Source organism: Globicephala melas, chromosome 2 (genome assembly GCF_963455315.2).
Source record: "Globicephala melas chromosome 2, mGloMel1.2, whole genome shotgun sequence".
Classification (NCBI taxonomy): domain Eukaryota; kingdom Metazoa; phylum Chordata; class Mammalia; order Artiodactyla; family Delphinidae; genus Globicephala; species Globicephala melas.
In genome coordinates, this window is record NC_083315.2 from 96356279 (window position 1) to 96378047 (window position 21769).

General features: G+C 38.7%; 1 protein-coding gene across 6 annotated transcripts in view; it reads left to right on the top strand.

The window, feature by feature from the left end:
- MEIS2 (Meis homeobox 2) overlaps nt 1-21769 on the top strand; it is a 200235-nt gene that overhangs the window by 15226 nt on the left and 163240 nt on the right. For all 6 annotated transcript variants that reach the window (XM_060293581.2, XM_060293583.2, XM_060293582.2 and 3 more), the window contains one exon: nt 552-666. In XM_060293581.2, the coding sequence (XP_060149564.1) occupies nt 552-666 (115 nt within the window). The remainder of the gene's footprint in view (nt 1-551; nt 667-21769) is intronic.

Genomic DNA, 21769 nt, shown 5'->3' on the forward strand with positions numbered 1-21769 from the left:
GTTGTATAATAAGTTGACGATAATTTTGAGAGTCAGTAGGGCAGTGTATTTGATGTGAAGCGCTGTCCCATACATTCTACAGTCTGTGAATTTTTTAAGGGAGTCATAGAGTTTTGTAGATGTTAATGTTCTGAAGTATTTGGTATCCAAGAGCACTGGGACCTATTTCTTGGAAGAGTGTGCCCTAATTAAGATAGCAGGCTTTTAGAGTTTTAAGGAGGTTTTCTTTTCCTAACTTTAAAAATTCACTTTATTGAGGTATAATTTGTATAATAAAATGCATCTGGTGTGTAAGCATCTATTTCAGTTGGTTGTAGCAAATGTGTACACTGATGTAACCATCACTTCATCATGATTTTAGAGCATCTTTTCTTTCTTTTGGTACCTATTGCTGAAAAGACAACATACTGTGACATGGCATCTATATGTGCCTAATTCCCCAAATACTAATATGTACGTATTTTTTGTCTCTCTCTGCACCTTTCCTCTTGATTCCTCATTTATGGCTGAAATGGTAACTGTGGGAAAATTCCTTGGCCTCCTGACATCAGAATCCTGCATCTTGGCGAGACCACGATGATGCAACTTCCACCCACTCAGCAGGCACCCCAGGGCCCTCCAGTGGGGGCCATGCATCCCAGAGTGGAGACAACAGCAGTGAACAAGGTAAAAGGTCAAGCATTCTCCCTGTGCAAAGTGGGCATGACTAAAATAACTTCAGTATTTTATGATATTGGTACATCTGCCTCCCTGTAAACAGGAGAGTGGCAGGTTAGGGAGTGTCATCAGCTGCTATTTAGGGAGACAATATTTCCTTTCCTTAACTTACATTACTTACAAAAAAAAAAAGGCCAAAGTGAGATGTCTAATCTTTAAGCAGGCATTACAATAACAATCGATTAGTTCTGCCAATTCTTTTACAAATTTGGTTATCTGCACTTTACTCCTGTGTGTAAGTAAATAGAATGACAGACCTACTTTGCTGCTATGATGCAGTAGTTGGAATTATACTATAAATGGGATATTTTATTCGTAACATCAACTATGAGGGTTTTCTATAATCAGGCAATGTTGCCTCTAAAGCACACATGATGCAAAAATCTGTTCTTTTTAGCCCCAAAGTACTGTGTGAATTTTATATGGAATCGTGTTTTGGGAAGGTGGATTTTGAAATTCTTAGATTATTTGTCCCCATTTCCATTCAGCTGACGTGGTGACTTTTGTCAACAAATCCTAAAAATTAGAATAATCAGAAGGCAAGGGGGACGTCAACTACAGGTGACAAGGAAGCCTAGAGTAATTTAGAATAAATTTGACCATTGAAGACTCACCTATCACACAGAGAGCAATTATATATTGGTAGGGATGACTCTTCTGTGGCTAAAATAATAATTTAAAAGAAGATGCATTATTGAATGTGGGCCAGGAAAGTGTATAGATTTTACTTTTTAATATTTTACATTAGATGGTGTCTGATCTCCTAGGTCTATTTCATCTCTATTATGACTGTGTTTATGGCCACAATATTCAAGCATTAGACAGTCTTCCAAGTGGAGGACAGTTTTAACAGCTTGAGCTGTAGTCATATATGCCATTTAGAAAAGGGTGGTTGATGTAGGGCGAGGGCCTTTACTACTCCAAGTTCCTGGCCATGGATTTTGGATTCCTAGTATTCTAGAAGAGTCTAGAAAAGTGTCCCTTCTAGGATGCCATTAACTTATGAATGGGTCCAACTTAGAATCTATGTTTAACAAGTTGCAGCTAACACAGAAATGAATACTGTCAGATGGTAAATTGTGGAAGAACTTGTGAACTGTATCTGTTTAGGCTTTCTATACCGTTTTTATTAGACCACTTAGACAGTATGTAAGAAAACTAAACTATAAGGCATTCTGAAGATGAAATGTATATACATTCAGTAGATCTGCAACGCAGTGGCTTCACTGTGTTTCCATGTCATGGAGAAGGACTTCTTGGTGTGGTTAAATCTGAAAAGCTTTCTAAGACTCCGCCCTTCCCCTCCACCCCAAATTACTGTGCCACAAAGGAGGGAATGTATTTATTAATAAAAGCAAATTACCCTAAACATGGTATGAGAGAGGGGGAAAGGAGAAGCAGACTTAATGGTCTAATGAGGCTATCTTCCAAAGACTGTTGTGTGTGAGGCTCGCTTTGACCTTTCACTTTGCTCAGGAGCCTGGCGCTTCATTTTTCACATTCTTGCAATTACGTTAACGCTTCAAGCATTTCTGACTCAAAGTCAGCTAGCAACACCAGGCATAACTCGACACTGAGTTTTTCTCCTCTCTGTAGATTCATTAACAGGTCACCAAGGTCCCAACTGAAATTTAAAACTGACTGGTTCAGTTGGCTTGGTTGAGTTATGGCCAGCAAGGTAGCAGGAGAGGACCAGAGAGAAGGGAAGGCAGAGAAGGACGACCCTGAGGTTTGGGGCACAGGACGGCTGCGGCCACGGCCAGGGCATAGAGTTTTATCATTTTGGTTAGTTTTGCTGGCTTATTATTTTTGCTTTTGTTTTTGGTCGGGAAAGAGAAAAACTCTGAGACCAATACACTGGGTAAAAACCATAACACACAAACCTCTGTGCTGTGGGTAGCTGCACCCACTGATGCCATGTTGAAGGATTTGATCTCTGTAGGATTTTGTTCCTTTAATCATATCTCCGTGGGATTAAAGAATGGACATGGTAGCTTATGTATTTTGAGTACGAGGAAGTCAGTCATTTTACTGTATTAAAGTGTGAGGGACAAAAAAAGTTATGATCCCTAGAAAATGAAGACTCTCTTGGCATGGAGAATTTCCTACCTGGCTGACCACATCAGTGACTCCAAAACACATGTTGAAGGGTATTCTATATATGTTTTCAAGGTATTTTGTCCCACCAAATTGTCCAGAGTAGCTTTCTGTGGGAAAGATTAATTATCTGCTTCAGGGCAAAGTCAACAGAGATATTGACTGAAATCACATATGCTTATCCTAGGTTAAATCTTAGGGTCGATGTATAATGGAAAACCTACGAAGGAAATTTATGTTCTTCGTATTAAATATATTAAAGTGTTTCATTGGAAATCAAGCATTTTAGTTTAGAAAAGAGTTTTCTTGCTTATTCAGAATTTATTAGCACAACAGGCATATGGAAAACTGTAAAATGATTCAGTTTCAAAACAAATTATGATAAACAGAAAAAATAGGGATGAATTGTACTAAAGACAATGTTTTCATACACATTTTAAATTAAACTTTAATAGCCATATGCTGTAAAACAATATATGCATTTATGTTGCTTTATAATTTGGGGAATATTTCTACTAAAATGAGTCATACACATCTTTACTTTGGAACTTAAAAATATCTCATTATTTTATGACTTGATAGGGAAAGAGCTACAGTTACACAGGTGAAAGGTCATCTTTTCCTTCTCCATGTTTGTGCAGCAAACCAAAAGGAGGGGGAAAAATCAAATTTTAAAAATATTCTAAGAAACAAACTTGATAAAATGTGAAACCTGACCTTACTATCTTTTCCACACAGCACATGCCTAGCAGTAAACTACATAAATAGGAACCAGACTAATTCACTCTGATTTCTTTGGCTAAAAGCAGCTAAAGGAAGGGAGTTTATCTTGTTAGTCACATGAAAATGAAGAAAAAAGTCTGTTTTTTCAGGGATAAAATTAGGGTGCAGACTGGGACTCTGGGGAAGTAACTGGCCCTCTTTGTGTCTGGCTTCCCATCAGTAAAATTGGGCTTGATAATAAGGCTTGGGGTCCCTAATTCTGTACCTGATGAGTCAAAAGCTGCTTTGTATTTCATTGTGGGTTTTGCCAGAGTAAAGACTAGGAAGCAGCCCCCTTGTTCACAGAGCACTTCGAGAGCCTTAGATGAAAGGCACAATATATGTACAAAGTATTATTATTATTGATGGGTTTGTGTAACTCCCATTAACGCTGATGGGAGTTACGCATGTGAATTGGCAAGAGAATAGACCTCTCAGTGTTTAGAGCACATGAAATTTACATTTTTTCCAGTGCTGTAATTGAGATGTTGACAAATTGGAGGATATTGATGAGCCTTTGTTTTAAGTATTTCGTGCCAAGTTTGTTTTATTTTTTCTGGGTTTGAACAATGGTGTGGGTTCAGCAGCAGTGAATAAAAAGGGTAGAGTAAAGATAACTTTGTATTTCAATATTTTGATGTGCCAGTATGAAATAAATTGTCTTAGGCAAATAGAATATGCTGTTTTAATCATTAGCTAGGCATGAAAGAAAAATTGATGTTGACATCTTTGCTGTAAAATTGTTGTAATGGGGCCTTCCTTACAATTCATTTTTGTAAAATTCATTTTGTACATTCTGCAGCAATTGAACAATCCCTGCACTGTGAATAGGCAGGATTCCCAGAAATACCGAGACAGTTGGCCCAGTAACTGCTGAGCTCACACTGCACACCACACGCACGTTAACCATACTGTTGCCAGACCCAGTTTAACCTAAATCCATTAGCATTCGAGCATCTATACGTCTCTCATCTTTCAGGACACAGGGCTGTACAAGCCAGCATAGTTCTCCTCAACTCTGCCACCTACCAAACTTCTCTGTTGATGTCTCTTTCTATCATGCAGGCAATGAGACTAGAATTCCATAGCTAGATATTTATTTATTACACAGCTCTTCAGAAATCATGGTGTTGAAATCTAAAAATACCCACCGTAGATTTAGTGTGTTTATAGGTAAGCAAGAGTCTAAGATAGGATTACACTGTTGAGTTATTATATAATGCATGAAATAGTATCTTCTCCACCAAAATACTCCAGTTCTATATTTAAAGGAGGAGAGGGAAAAAACCTCAAACCCACTTACATGGGTCCTGAATATGTTCTACTGGGATTTCTTATTCAGTCTAGGAAAACTCTGTCAATGGAATGTTTTCATAGTGGCGGCAATCTCTTTAAAATAACCCTAAATACAATATGACAGATGCCATCTGGCATAATCTTTTGCTAGTTGCTTTTAACTTTTATTTTTCCTAGAACTAAGTTCATCCAAAACTGGTCACTTACTGCTATGATAAATATGGTGACATTTCTTTTCCTTCCTGTCCTCCTAATTGTATCAGAAGATTCACTGAGAATGTAACTGAGAATCGAACATTGCCACAGAAGAAGCTGTTGTATTATAGAATATTTATGTTGCATTTTCATTCTCTTTTGGCTCCCCAAATAAAGTAAAAAAGAATACTATCCTTTAATCATCAGCAAACATGCAAATAATTTCTGTTGATTTTCTTAGGACTTTTTAGAATAGCAACCGTTAGAAATAAAATTAAACTCTTCTAATAAATAAATGCTCTAGGAGCATGTAATGGTGCCCATAAATACTTAAAGCTTTCTATAATTGCTGTTAATTTTGAGTAATTTCTTCCTATATGTATCAATTTACTTGAAAAACCCGGAGTCGGGATTTCTAGATTTTTTTTTAACTTAGTCATGTAAAGGGATGTCTCCTGATGCCAGTTAGAGTTTAATTTAGAGTAGTAATTAAACTTGAATACTGCCTCATAAACAAAAGATAAACAATAAACCAGCCACGTTCCCTGCTGTTTCATAGCTTTCTTTCCCAGATGTTTTAGCCTGATAATTTTTACACAGTGAACTACCGAACATGGAGTTGTGGACAGAGGTTGAGAAAGAGTTTTCTTTTTTGTTTTTTTTGGTTTGGTAATCTTTTTTTTCCCTCCAAAAGTCAAAATGCAGAGGATTTTCCACTATTTAGATTTTTAAAAAATTCTGATAAATACTTAATGCAGATGTGCTTTAAAGATAACTCTAGTTCGTTTCCTTAGGTGTGTTCTCTTTTTTTCCTTTAAAATGAATCTTGTCATGAATGTCTTTTACACTTAGTAATGTAAAGAAGAACATATTTTTGCTTAAGTAAAATCTTGATAGCAAGTCAGAGAAAGGAAAGGTTGACAATGGAAAATTTTTTTCCCCCTTTTCCTCCACTTTTCATCCCTATTCATCCCCCGCCCCCCCCCATGACCAGTGTCACTTTGTGTCTGTACTCTTCCTTGGGCTACAAGGGTTCTCTGTCCAGTTCTGGACCAGTCCACTGTCAGCCATGATCTTTCTAATTGTCAGGTACTAGTCGGTGTTCAATGCAGAAGCCATGTTATTTTCACTGGGTGGGGTAATTACTGAAAGCTGAGAATAGCTGCACTAAAGACAGAGGGATACTTTCATGATCCCATTAGCATAAGAGTGGGTAAATTATTCATGCCAAGTGAGGATTCTATGGGGAAAAGTATAGTTAATGCACATAGTTTTTAAATGTATCCCTTTCTGCTCTGAGACTAAATTCTTGTTGGAATCTGTTCTCAGACATTTACGGGAAAGCTCTGGTGGCGTGTTAGATGCAGTTCATCTCTTTCTGTTTGCAGCACTCTCAATAGAGACCATCTGGCAAAGATCCAAAAGGTGATTAAACAAAATGATCAGCTCTTGTTGCTGTGTTACATGTCCAATACTCCGGATTAAAAAACATGACCCACGACAGTCAAGCTAACGTCATGCCGTTTCCCCTTCCCCCTCCCCTTTCCGTTTAAGAATTCAGATGGTCCACAAATGTGTGTGCCATCTTTGTGTCCTTATGGCCCATAATCATGAACAGGTTGTGCAAATGGCTCTTTCTGTAGCACTGTCTGTTCCAGCAGCATAGAAGCATTTCATATTAATTGGGTCAGTCTAATATTCATATTGACATGGGGAAAAATTACTAAAATTTATTCTTATAACAGACAATGAATATGTGTGCTTTCTGCCATGAGGGAAGTGAAATCTGACAACTGGCTTGTGCAACTGATTAATTTTTCTTGAAACTGGAGAAAATCAGAGCATGAGAAACTGTCATTCTCTGAAAACAGTGCACAACCCTTTGTAACTAAACAAAATGGATTGGGTGGGGGGCTTTCTGGGAGCTTGTGGAAATGAGCTCTGGTTTTAACGCCACAATCAGGGATGAATTTACAGTGCCATTCAGAGGCATCCTCCCTCCCCATAAACAAGCTGATAATCACAGGGAAGCTGACTTCCAATTAGCTTTTCCTTCCCTTACACAGATCAGGGTGTTTATATGTTCTCCTTAAGCTTTAATATGTCACTCCTGAGTTGGTACATCTCATGTCACGTTCAAAAGTTTGGAAATAAAATGTTTTATTATGAGGAAATCCTGCTGATAAGCAAGGTAATTTTCAACCAATCATTTCACGATTGAGTTAAGGTAAAAATGCCAAGATCTGTGACTAGCGGACAGATGTATCTTATCTTTGGGGGTTTGCACCAAATGCCAAGTAGAAATATAAATTGAACAAACCCCAGGCATTGTGAGGAAATGATTGAAGAAATATTGAGATGAAATCTTGGAATGAACTCTGTATGTATTTTTATAACAATGCAGTGAATTGCTTACATGTCACGTTTGCATAAACCTGAACTCTGATTTTATTAAGGGGCAGTTTCATGTAGGTTAGTTAAGGCATTCAGAACATGAGACCATTACTAGGTTAATCAGAGATTATGCCTGACCGTTTAATATTGTGGAAATTGTGGATATTATAGGATGAATTTGAGTGCACATGTCCAGAAAAGATAAAGAATAAAGCAGAAAGAAAAAAATTCTTTAGAACCACTTTAAAACATCCTCAGACCTGTCAGCTCCCCTTTCTAAGGGAGGGTAAGGCAGTGGGTTAGAAATACAGCCGGGCACAGTACTCAGGGAGGGGAAGTGAGGATCCCCTGGAGTCAGTGCAGTGTGGCAGATGAAAGGGACTTGCATAGCCTTGGGGGTCTTAAGGCTATTATAGGGCAACTCATGCTCTGTTATCATGCTGATTTTTCAATTGATTTTCGGCTGAACAGTACTTGTTGAAGCCCTCCAGAGCATCAGACACAGCCTTATGGTGCTATACATTGTAATACACGTGTTCTATTTTTTCCCTTCATTGTCTTGTCTTTACTTCGGAAGAATAGTCTATAATGACGCCATGTTATTTTTCTCCCTTTTCTCTGTCTTTCTTATTTCTACCCTCAGAAAGTTCCTTGAAATTCTTATTGTTTTAAATTTAGGAACGGGGGTGGTGGGGTAGTGGGAGAATAACTTTTTCTTCATCTTCCTATTTGACATTTGCTTTTAATTTGGCCTTTAAAAATATTTTGATGTCACAGCAGACAATAATATAAACCATTTTTATCTACCAAATTTATCCCTCAGTAGTCGTGAGCTATTCACTCCCTTTCTAACGATCAGCAAGAAAACAACTATGGGATTTCACTGAAATCTGATTTCTCGTTAAAATGAAAGTAAACCATTTTACTATCCCTTCTATACAGCAATAAGGTCCCTTGGCTTGCTGGAAAGCCAGGTCTTGAAAAGGGAAATAATGGAGCGAGATCTAAAGGAAGTGTGTCCCTCTCCTTCTGTCTAGGGAATTCTTACTGAGGAAAATCTAATTCTAGTGTCATCTCCTCCAGGAAGCCTTCCTGATTTGCCCGGGGCATAAGCCAGTGTTCTCTTCTCTGCACCCCAGTGGCACCTTCTACCTCTATTTTAGCATCTTTCACATTTTGTATTGTAATTATTTGGTTCCTGGTCTGTCACCCTGCTTTTTCAAGGCAGAAATGATTACTTATTCAGCTGTCTAGCAGTAGTAGGTCCACTTCTGAATCAATAAGCAAAATCCACAGATTTCAGTTTTTTTAAGGTGGAAACAATTCGATCAAAACTTTGTGCTCATCAGCTCTATTTTTTAACATATTGATACATTTGAAAAAAATCCTATTACATCCTTAAGAGATAATAAAAATTATTTTATTTTACTAAAATGTTATTGTATGCAACGCTGCCTTAAATAAGGCAATGGCTATCAGCTTAAACTTAGAATTATTTTGGTTACAGGTAGGGTCTTAAATTTTAGATTCTTATTTTAAATAGTATTTTTAAGACAATAGTTAAAATGGGATTTGTCTTATTTGTTCTTTAATGTTGTCGTAAATTATATACATATGGTCAGAATTTGGACATGGGATTTCTTTTCATAATGTTATCTATACAAAAGTAAGTGTATGGATATGTCTTGTAGCGTAATGTAATGTAATGTAACAAGGGAAATTGCTTAATGCGGCAAATAGTTTCCCCATGATGAACTCAGGGTCCACTTTGCTTGTACTTCTTGTTTAGGATGAGACTGACCTTGGGGGAAGCCATGGGTCTTCACATACAGGTGAAGAGTCTGGAAGTAATTCTTGAATTTTTAGGCTGCACATGCTTTTGTTGATTTCCTACATATGCCTTCCAGTTTTTTCATAGTTTGCTTTTGAGCAGGTTTAATTTACTTTTAGTGACGTAAGCAAGCCCTGTATCGAGCCCTTTTTCATCCGCTTGAGGTTCTGTCTAGAATCTCGGACTGTGAGTCAAGAGGCCTGTGTGCCTTAGGGTCAGGGTTGCACTGAAAAGGGCACAGACTTAGGAGGCAGAGAGACATGGGTTCAAATCCCAGTTTTACTCAACGTCTGCTAGATTCAGTTTCTCCATCTGCAAAGTGGGGAAAAACTACTTACCCTCAAGGTTGTCCTGGAGATTATATTATATTATGTGAGACCTCATGGGTTAAACACATAACATTGCCTGGAACCAGTAACTGTTAGTTCCTTTATTCCCCTGTCCTCCTGTCCTATACCGACTCTAATTAGCTCTGTGGCCTTGGATGAGTCTCTTAATCTCTTCAGACTTTTGCTCAGTTATGAAATAGGACTGAATTAGATGATCTTTTACATTCAAGCGCCAGGAATCTAATGTTTACATTCATGGGTCTTATTTTTTCTTTGTGCATTTTGTCTTTTAACATAGAAGAAGGCTGCAAGTATTTTGGTTTTTGCTTTTTTGTTTTAAATCAGAGGTGTAACATGAGCATTTTTGTTTCCTTCATTTTACAGGATAGTTATAATATGTAGTGAGATAATGTTCTTCATTTCTTGCTTTTGTTTACAAGGAAAGACTATTCTTCCTGGTTTGGTAAGAGAATAACTAGGCCTTAGAGTTGATTTTCTGAGGACGGCAGACTGTCACGATTCAGGTGCAGGACACTGAAAGTGGGGCATTAATATCAGAAGTGTGAGGTGTATTTTGTAAACACAGAGCAACTTCTCCATTATCCATTATCTAATCAATTAGAATCTCTCTCTCTGTTGGCATTTCTATATGTCACAAGTAGAATAATAAAGGATAATCATTACAGAGGCTGAGACCCTATCCTGAAATGGATTCCAAAAGTCTAAATAATTTTCAGGAGAATTATACAGTTAAGAATATTTTACTGTACTCTATTTTTAGACCAATAATTCATACCAGGTGAAGCTGTTACCCTTTTGTCAGTAGAAGTTTTGCTTCATCAAAACGCTCATTCCTTAACCCTCACCGCCAGCTAGAGATGTCACTGTGGCCTCAAAACCAAACATTCGGTTTTTTTTTAAGTTTGGAGATTTACAAAAGTAGGCTAGGAGTGTAAAATTTCATATTTCTTCTTCCAGCTAACATTTGTAACAAATGCCACCCGCTGCAGTAAAACCTCCAAAATCTCTATGTACTAAATGTGAATGATGTAGAAAAGTTGATAAATCATGGATTATTGAAAGCTTGTGGAATCTACCTTGTGGGTGTCCTTTTATGACACGTTGTCACACACCAGGGCTGATATGTACATATACCTGTCTGGAGGCGGAAAGCTCTCCATCTCTCAAGACCTCTTCTAAGTGTATGTTGCTTAAAATCGATACACAAAGATATTCATTGAACAAGGCACTCTGGGAATAAAACTATGAAAATTACAAGGGTCCCTGCTTTCAGTAACTTACCGTCTCCCGTGAGGTGGGGGGCAAGTATGCAAGTAAGTCTTAAGCAAGGCAGATATTCAGTTCTGGGGCATGGATGGAGGAAGGCCTGTTGACACAGAGGGCGTGGGGTTTACGGAGGGAGGAGCTTTGGAGGCACGCGGCTCTGAACACTCAGCCTTGCCCTGCCACTTATAAGCAACAATCTTTCTGAATGTTAGTTTCTTCACCTGTGAAAGGGGAACAATAATTATCTCATAGGGTAACTGCTAGGATTAAATAAACACTAGTTTTTAAAAAGTCTAGCTTGGCGATTAACGTGGACCCCCCCCCCCCACCCCAGTATTCTCTTCTTTTAACATTTATTGACCATGTAATTGAGGGGAATCACTATCCTAGATGCTAGAGATACATGGCTCATAAGATGTGGTGCCTCTCCTGTTTATACTCTTTAGTAAGTAACTCAGAAATGTAAACGGATAACTGCGCAGGCTTCTAACATCGCATATAACTTACTGGTTGTAAGGTATTGCAGACGAGGGAGTGATTAATTCTGTCTGAAATCTCTGTGGAAGGCTCCACAAAACTGGGGAGGCTTTAAAAGACTTTGATGGCCTTCAGTGGGTGTTTCCAGGCCAACAAGGTAGGGAGTGGACGGGAAACAGATGGAGGAGCCGGTGCAGAGGCCCCGAAGTGTGAGGCAACATGGCATGTTCAGGGCAACAACCAGATTGATGCTGCTGTTTGTGAGAGAGGCTGCATGGGGAAGAGGGTGGCTGGAGAGGCAAGTAGGGGCTGTAAGTGAAGATCCTTGTTTACCAGGCTAAGAAGCTTATACTTAATCCTGTAGAGCACTGTTTACCAAACTTTTCTGGAGATAAGGAGCTCCTAAGGGGCTTGTGCATACAGATTCCCAGGCAGACCACAGCCACACAGAATCAGGATCTCCATGGGAGGTCCTGGGCATCTGAATTTTTAATCCATGCCCCAGGGATATGGGTTTACCATTAAAGAAATTTAAGTGAAAGGAGTTTATGATGAGATTTATATTTTTTTAAAAAGCTCTTTGAGAATGTGGAGAGTACATTTGAGGAAAACAAGACTAATTATAGAGTAAGGGTTAATAGTCCAGAGGGCAGATGAGGGCTGAATTAAGACAGTGGCAGTGGAGATGGAGGTGAGAGGACTGATAGGTTACATGTAGGAAGAAGGGAAGGGGACAGAGTCCAGAATAATATGCCAGCCTCTCCCTTGGTGTAGGTACCATAGTCTAGATAGTTTTCTTTTTCCCTGCCATGAGTTTTGAAGTATGGACACCTATCAATCAATGGAGAAGATAAGGAATAATATTCCACTTACACATGCAAGGTTGTTCAAGTAGAAACGAATGATGCATGTTGGATGAATAATGATTTTTTTCCTGGTCGTGAGGTACGATAACTTAGGGGCAGTGCAGTACAGTGGTTAAGGAGGTAGCCTCTGGCATCGCCCTGCTTGCCTTTAAATCCTCAGATCTGTCACTCGTCATGGGCAATCCTCCACTTTATATCTGTAGAACAGGAGTAATAAATATCTAATCTAATAGATATGGGGAAGTAAGGATTGAATGATGTGATGTCTCTAAAATGACAGTAATTTTATGCTTGGTTCATAGTAAATAAAATATTATAAATATTTTTTATTTAAAAGTTGCTTTTAAAAGAGTTGACAGCTGACCCTGTACAACTGACATCATGATGAGGAACCTAAAAATGCAATCCTGCATTCATCCCTGGGAAAGCGAAGTTACGGGCTCTACAGCTGGTAGAGCATCTACATGCCCTGAGCCCAGCCCTAAGCCCTGCCACTAGCCCCAGGCTCATCAAGTGGAAAGTAATTCCTTCCCTCTGAAGTCCTGTTGAACATTTTCCTGATTCTCTCCTCTGACAATCAGGTTCCCCCTGTGCTATAGTAATTGGTTACATGACTTATTTATTATCCTGTTTGACTGTAAGATTCTTGAGGACACTTTCCATGTCTTAAGCATCTTCCCTGTTTGCCCCTGCATTGTACTATGATAACATAGGAGGCCTTCAATAATAATTATTATTTTTTTCGAAAGGAGGATTGGGTCCATATTGTGAAGGACATTGAATAGCAGGCTGGGGAGTTTGTGCTTGATTTGGTAGGTAATGGGGACCTATTGAAGGTTTTTGAATGGGGGTAGTGACATAATCGCCTTCCTTCTGAATGCCAATGACAAATTCTTCACTATGTCTTCAAAACAGCAGACCCATATGCTTGCCTGAAATACTGGCTATTTGAAAGAGTGGATATTCTTTTGAATGAAGAAACAAATTGCAAATAGCTTAAAAAAAAAAAAACTTTGACATTCTCTCTTAAGTAATTTAAGCACTTAAATTATTGTGATTCACAAAGGTCCCGAGTATGTAACTTCATTCTAGAAACGTTTATGAGGACACATTTTGGTGAATTTTTATAGTGTTGTTATAATTATTATCAACTAGAAAGGACTGAGTAAATATATCTTCTTCAATATTTGGAAAACTATGGTTCCATGGATATTTGAATAGACATCACTTTAAAAAAATAAAAGGACTTTGTGGTTAAATAGATTGAATGCCGGAGTGGAGCAGGGTTTTCTCTAGTATAGGAATGTTCAGATCCTCTAATTTGCTAATGTGCATTTTAAGTCTTCAAGGAGTAGAAACACAGGCTTCCTAGACTCACTTAACCATTGAAACCCTTTTTTGCATTATCTCTGGGGACCAATCTTCCCCAGAACACACTCTGGAAAATGCTGTCCTCGACTGCTTCTTTCATTGAAGTACTCTCAGATAGGGTTTAATATCCTAGGGAGTCTTCTTGCATCTTGTATTTAAAAGGCAGGTCAGCATGGGCTCAGGATCAATTTTCAGTAGTGTAAAAAGCAATTTCCTCTACAGTCTGAAGTCTTGTGGACTTCAACTATACTTGTACAGAATGTTCTGTTAACTTAGCTATTCTTGTAGTTATCCTTGATTGTATTAATCAAACAATGTTTCCTAAATATCCCTTGAGTGTTTAATTCAATGCCAGCCCATTTAGTTACACCCTCAAAAATGTATAAATGAGGATCCCAGCAGAATCCTGTTATGAATCATATTAACACTTAGTTTGATGCAAAGCATACAGTGTACTTTCCTTCCTCAAAAGCAAACTCTTTTTCCTTTTTTAAAGTGGCCGCTGGGTCGGAGGCTGGATGATAAATCCATGGAGGCAGGAATGGGGGTGGGGAGGGAAAACCATCTTCGCTCATTTGGGAGTGGATGGCTTGCGACCCCGTTTGCTTCAGGTGGTGAGCAGTGGACTGGATATGCCATCTACCAGTGGGAAATTTCTGGGAAACAGAGCTGCAAAAGCCCAGGCTGCCTGCATCTAGCTGTTCTGGGATCTCCAGAACGGTTTAGCAGACTGTTAGAACCGGTTGCCACCAGACGAGTGTTGCCTCTCTTGGCAAGAAAATTTTCCCTGACTCTTCCTTATTGTTGGAGGATGCCGGGAGGCGTCGTGTTCAGGGGCATTCAGGAGGTCCGGAATTGCAGTCCCTCTTGGTCACTAAGTGAGGGGGAAGACTTCTGTGTTCAAACGCTCTACTCCTGAGCATTAGGGTGGGATTACCCACCAAAGTGTGTCACCCCCTTTTGGCTGCAGAAGGGAGAATTAGGCTGGGCACATTTGTCTCTCCAGCTTTGAAATGATCAAGAAGAGGCTAGTGGTACAACTAAGACTGTCTTGGTAGTATGGTGAGAAAAAGCCTGATTTTGTCTTGTTTGTCAAGAAGTTTATCTACAAGATTTTGAGCTCTTTGTAACAGTTAGCTCAGGGAGTTGGCACATTTCTAAAGGATGTCCTCCTTATTTTGTAGATAGGAGCATGGACATATTTGGAGAGCCATTGGTCTTTAATATCATTAGTCAACTTTCAAACCTGAGAGTAGAAACGCGGGTTTACTGGGTAAACAGATGTTGGTGCTTCTGCACATTTCAGCATCGTTGTCAGCCGCTTAACGGATGAGGCTTTTCTCCATGTTTCTTATTCTAAATGGAATTCTAGTTGCTCATTTTCTGCCAGTATAAAGCATGAGTTGCTTTCAACTGGCAAAAAGAAAACAAAAACTAGACGCTGGCTGAATAAAATGACACCAGAGTAATGTGTCAGATTTTTTTAAAATTAGAGATAAAAGTGGTGCTCTTACACTTTACTGTGTTGTTCCATATGTTGGACATTTAAGGCAGAAATATCGGGGAAGCTTCCCTTTGAATGTCGTCAGGGACCTTGAAACGTGGCTGCTCTGTGGGAGGACAGTGAAAGCCCTGAGTTCATGGACGTCTTTTGACCTCATACAGCTTCACTCTAGAGACAGTCATCTCTGAAGCTGTGACATTTTAACTGTTTCATCTACACAGATGTACTTTTTTTTTTAAAAACGTACTTAAACATACTGGCCTCTTTTTAGGCATGTTATCTGATAACATTTGCTGAGTTTTTATGGTATCCTGGACAGCAGGAGGTAAGGAAAACAGAAGCTGAGAAATCAATCTTGATTACGGAGACTCGCTCACCTACTGCTGGCTCCATAGACCAGCTCTCTGTATCGCCCTCTGTATACCGAGCAAAGTGCTCAGTACGGAGGAGTTTGTGATAAATAGACATTGGTCGAATGAATTGTTGTTTCAACTTGATAATCGGTTAATATCTAATAACTTGTAGCAACTTAGTAGATGGTGTTAGCATTGACTTAGGGATTAATTCCTTATTAGGAGTGTCAGCACACCTGAAATTGTTGAGTTTGTCAAAGTGTCAGTCATCAAATCTGTGATGGATTTATTAGGTGGAATTGAGTAGTTAGAGGTACAAGAAAGCGAGGACAAGGTCATGGCTAGAGATTTCACCAACTCCTACAAATTTAAGGGAAGTGCCTCTGTGCTCTATGAAGAAATTCAAAAGCGTACAACTTTGTTCTTAAGAGTGTGGAGTTAGTCTAAGTGTGATCTTAGGTGACTGACTTAACTTCTCCAAGCCTAAATTTCCTCAGATAGAAAATGAAGATTACAGAGCTATGTAGAGATGCTGTGACAATTAAACTAGATAATGTATTTGAGGCTCTAAGTGGTGGGCCAGGCATATATGACACAACATCTCCATAATAATATGCATATGATCACTGACTATTAGTTTTGAGTCCATAACTTGAACTTTAAGACCACATCACTTTCTGTGGGTTCTTATTTTAGGATACAGTATAATATGTTTTTAAAAATATGAGAATAATAGCTCAAGAATAATTGCCTCTCTATTTCCCCCTGATTCTTGTCCTCTCACACAGACATACAGAGACACGACTTGTAGGCACAGGAGGCTCAGGAAAGGGGTAAAAATACGGGCGAAGTACGTGACCAAAATTCTCATTTCCTGTGTACTATGCTTTGGTGCTACATCATGCTGTCCCACTGCCCTGTTTTTTGCACTTTCTAATTTTTATTATCTACCTAAAGGCCAGAATGGAGTGAGTGGAGCCAGAATCTGAATATGGCTCTTCCAATTAGCCCGTGGAAGGCGTGAGGTGCGGTGGCTTTGTGAGGCCCTGAGGTTATGGCTCAGACTCCAGAGTAGGAAAACCTGGGCAAGGTTCCAACTTCAGCTACCTGTAACCCAGGTTCATATCCTGTAAGGGAGTTTGGTGGAGTGCATGAGGTGATAATATATGCCTGGCATGTACTAACCATCCATTACATGTTCATTGTTATTAATATTATCATCATCTCTTTAAGCTCTCACGGACTTACCTTACATCTCTGTGTGATGCGGCTATTAGGGGATTCCAGGTCTTTTCCAACTCTAACATGCTGTACCTATTAATTTTTAAATAATTTCATTCAAATTCCAAATTACATCTGCCAAGTGATACCTTACACTTGGTTTTACATTTCTGTTTCTTAATATATTCTTACATAAATTTTCATTTGATTCCCCCCAGAATCTCTCAGGTTTATCCCATTTTTCTGGATAAGGCAGCTTGGCCTTGAAGAGGATCAATTACTTGCCTGTCACCATAGAGAAAGGATTTTAATTTTTTTCCTGTTCTATACCTGCAAAGTGAGTTTTGTATAAGAAGGTACTAGGTTCACAAAGGCATAAAATTTAACGAAGGCAACTGATTGTCCTGAGAAAGTCATTAAAATCCCCATATCATTCTCTCTAATCTAAAGGCTGCTACCCTTCTATTATTTCTTTATTACAACCTTTTACTTTTATTTCATCAACTTAAACTGGAGCCTGAGGGAATTCTCTGGTGGTCCAGTGGTTAGGGCTAGGCGCTTTCACCGCCCGGCCCAGGTTGGATTCCTGGTCGGGGAACTAAGATCCTACAAGCCACGTGGCACGGCCAAAAAGATAAAAATAAACTGGAGCCTGAGTTCTCACGTGCCACTTGTTAAAGATTGTAAATCAGTGACTTACACTTTCAAAAAGTAATTTCTTTTCCATCTTTTTTTCCCCCATGTATGTTGGTGAGATCCATGGGGTCAGTCTTGGAGTAGGAAGGGGAGAGGTCAGAAATTGAATTGGTACATTCTAAAGGCTTAGCTCTCTTCTCCTTGGACTTAGAAAATGGCAAAGAATACAAGAGGTGCTGAACCATAAAATAATGAGACTGCTTTTCTTCTAAGACTCGCCAAAACTCTTATAATCACCAACTTCATATAAAGTAAATAATGCTTGTTTGCATTTTACTATTTGCTCTTTGCATCAAACATCCATTGGCCTTTGGAATAACAAGAAATCTGCCACCCAAAGAAAATCTACCAATTCCATTAGTAGCATAGCAGACAGAATCAAAAGCCTGGAAAGTTAGTGAATGTTTCATATTGTGGGTTTTTTTTATGATACTTTTGTGTGCATAAAAAAGACTGTCTTGGAAATACTCATTTCGATTTTCTTTTTAATTTGCTCACCAATACCACTTAATTACCTCTGCAACCTATTAGAAGCATTCACAAGATGGGCTTAAAAAATTAAGTCAGGATGCTTTCCTTTTAGCTATAAATGGGTTGAGCATTTTATTTTTATCTGGCTGGAAAATATCGAATCAGTAAAATAAAACCACACTCTTTAATTGAAAGGTACTTATGCAATATTCAAACCATAATGTCAGTCACATGTAGTGTTCAAATTTCTTTAGAGCTCCTGAAATACTTAAAGGTATCCACAGTATTCTGAGGAAGTTATTTTCTGCCCCACTACAGAATAAAAAAGAATCAATCAGGGTTTCCTCTTCTCTTTGGCAATATTTTTTCTCTAAAGGATTTCTTGACACTCTCTTTAGTTCTTGACTTTGAGGGCTGTTCCTGACGAATCTCCAGAGATGAGTTTCAGTGCCTATAGTAGTGTCAAAAGCATGAGATTACATGCCCAGGTGCTATGACCTCACATTTGATTGCCTGCAATGCACTAGATAAAGGGCTTAAACTGCAGCCTACCTAGGGGCTTCCAGAATTTACATTATACAGTTTTGGAAAGAATATAGTTTGAATTGGGGAGCATGAAAGTAGTTCTAATCTCTAGTTGGCCCAATCTTGAAAACTTCTGGGCCATAGTAGGTCGTGAGTCATTTTAGGAATGAGAATATTAAGGCATAGTTTCAAAATCATGTAGCGTCCTATCTTTATAATTTTCTACGCTTTTGTAAAGTTCTAAAAAGTACATTTGTAGATACCTAGTTATCTTTGCATTCAACATTTCAATGAGAATTAGTTGCCTAAGAAATCATAGCAGACAGTAGATAATTTATTCCCTCCTTAGAAATGTTGTACTTGTTTGTTGATTTTTTTTTTTTTTTTGCGGTGCATGGGCCTCTCACCGTTGTGGCCTCTCCCGTTGCGGAGCACAGGCTCCGGATGCGCAGGCTCCGGACACGCAGGCTCAGCGGCCATGGCTTACGGGCCCAGCCGCTCCGCGGCATGTGGGATCTTCCCAAACTGCGGCACGAACCCGTGTCCCCTGCATTGGCAGGCGGACTCTCAACCACTGCACCACCAGGGAAGCCCTTGTTTGTTGATTTTTATTCACTAGATTGGGATTGTGGTTTAAAGAGAAGTTAATCCTGACTTTCTTAAAACCTATAGAGTTTCAGGATTTCTTAAAGACAATGGCCTTTGATATTCCAATCCAATAAAAATTTCCCATGCTTAGGTAATTAACTATACCCTCTTTTGTTCAAGTGCTGGGACAATGTCGATGGTGTTTACATAGTTAAAATTAAGTTGAGAGTTGACTAATTATTCAATTATTTTGACTCATGAAAATAAAAATTAATATTTTATTTTCCATACCAATAGGAAATTAACCTATATTTGTTTAAACTTCTCAATTCAGTATGCCTGTGTAAATGTGTTTTACTGTGTTATTTCCTATAAGGATTCCTAAAATGTTTCATTATTTCTCTTTTCTTCTAAATTTTTGTAAATGATAATAGAGTTTGTTTGTTTACAGTTGTGGAGATTTACACTATTATCACTGTATGTTATATCTTCACAAAATTACACAGAGATTCCTTATCAGCATTATACACTAAATATAGCCCCTGTCTATTGGCCGTTTGTTTTCAGCCCTGGGAATAAGTGGATGTGTACAAAGTCATCTTAAATTTCCTAGTTTCCTATTTATTTGATGATATATTGCATGCAGACACAGATGAGGTATTTTTTCTCTTCCGACTTCTTGAGTTTAGAAAAGATAATATTTTATTTTGGTCGAGGTACCATAACAAGTCATGATCAGACTTTAATATCTGTTTATTCTTTGCTTTCATAAACTAAACAGTCTCCTCAAAAATCACTGCCTAACTCACCGTGAAGTCCTTCTGATCAAGTTTTCGTATACTGGATATTAAACAGGTTATTCTGTTTCCTGCCTTAACCAGTTCTAGTCTAAGAACTGTTTGACTCGAGCAAGAGTTTTAACTCAGATCTTGCAATTCAACACCCATTGGGTGAAGACGTTTCAGTGGTTCATTTTTCATGGCTTCCTTCTGATGTGTTATATGTTAATAGGGAAGAGAAAAACTAATGTTATATGTGAGCTAATTTCTTGCTTAAGAATTTTAAAGAGCGCTGTCTGGGATCTGATCATTATCTTTCCAGATGCCAGCTTTGTTTAGTATTACATCTTTATTGTAGCCTGAGACCCAGTTCTTCTATTTGATTATTACCATTTTGGGACAAAAAACAAAGAGCTAGAACAAGGAAAAGAACCTATGATATATATGCCCAAATTTGGTAGCAATAGCAGAATCCTCATCTTTGTCACAGCTAATACTTGACAACTACTTTATGTCAGATATTGTGCTATGTATATTTAGTATAATTTAATCTTCATAACCTTGTTTAGACTTTTCAGTTGGAAAACCTGAGGCTTAAAGAAGCTAAGTAACTTTCCCTTCCTCGAATATCTAGAACGGGACCAGGCTAAGATTCTTACTTAGGTCTGTCTGACTCCCAAACCCAGGTACTTAACTACTTGACCACACTCTGTCTACAAGAAGAGGTGTTAATGGTATTAGATACCTGTCGTCAGCCAAGAAATTGGGGCTGGAGGCGTTTTCGCCATTCTGAGAATTTCAGGCGAGTTTCGATATTTTCTGTCATCTATCCAGACATTTCTCTAGAGTTGTTTAACTCATCGTAGGGCATAGCAGCATTGGGAATCAAACTCATTCTAGAAATCAACCCTATAATTCTGATTTGGTGGCAGGTTTGTAATGCCACATATAATCTTGAGAAATTATTGATAATATATAGAATTGGCATTTTACCACATTCCCTGAAGGCCACACAGAGCCCTCCAACATTTTTCTGATATTGTTTCAAGACACAGGTGACCAAATGAAGAAAGTTTTCTAAGCCCTTATCTTTATGACTATGTTGATGATGAAGGTACAAAAATCACTTGTTCCCAAATTTCTCATATATTCCAATAAACATATGTTTCGATCAGTTAAATTGAAAATCTAATGTTTATTAGAAAACCGGTATGGCACACAATAAAACTAAATAGAAAAAGGTAAATTTGGATAAATTCTTCAAGGGTCCTTAGTAGATTTCATACCATATAGTTATCCTTACTAGGATAAAATTAGAATTTGTGAAGGATCTAATAGGAATTTTTCTCCCAGGCAGTTGCAGAGGATAAACACAGGTATTTATTTTTATTTTAAATATTGACCTGTTCAATCTCCATGATCATAGGGCACCATAACAGACAACGTAAGAAGACAATAAAGTTGCACATTCCAGCCTTCCACATGAAAGGTCTTTTTCCCCTCTCTTTGACCACATCTTTGGGGCCTATCCTCCCTTCCATGGCCTTATTTTTTTGTGTTTTTTTGTTTGTTTTGTTTTTGCGGTACACGGGCCTCTCACTGTTGTGGCCTCTCCCGTTGCGGAGCACAGGCTCCGGACGCGCAGGCTCAGCGGCCATGGCTCACGGGCCCAGCCGCTCCGCGGTATGTGGGATCTTCCCGGACCGGGGCACGAACCCACGTCCCCTGCATCGGCAGGCGGACTCTCAACCACTGCGCCACCAGGGAAGCCCCATGGCCTTATATTTTTGCAACTAAAGCTCTTTATTGATTTCTGCTGCTTATTATGACAACTTTTGACTTTGAAGCGGGGGGGCATCCTCAAATAATTTTCCGTTTGAGCAATCCTACTTTCTCTCTAAGAAGACAAGTTAGAATACTTAATGATACTTAGGCCCCTGCCATTCTTATGTGGGGTGGGCATCAGAATGATGCCACGGGTGTCAGTAAGAGGGGGAACTAAGTTGTCAA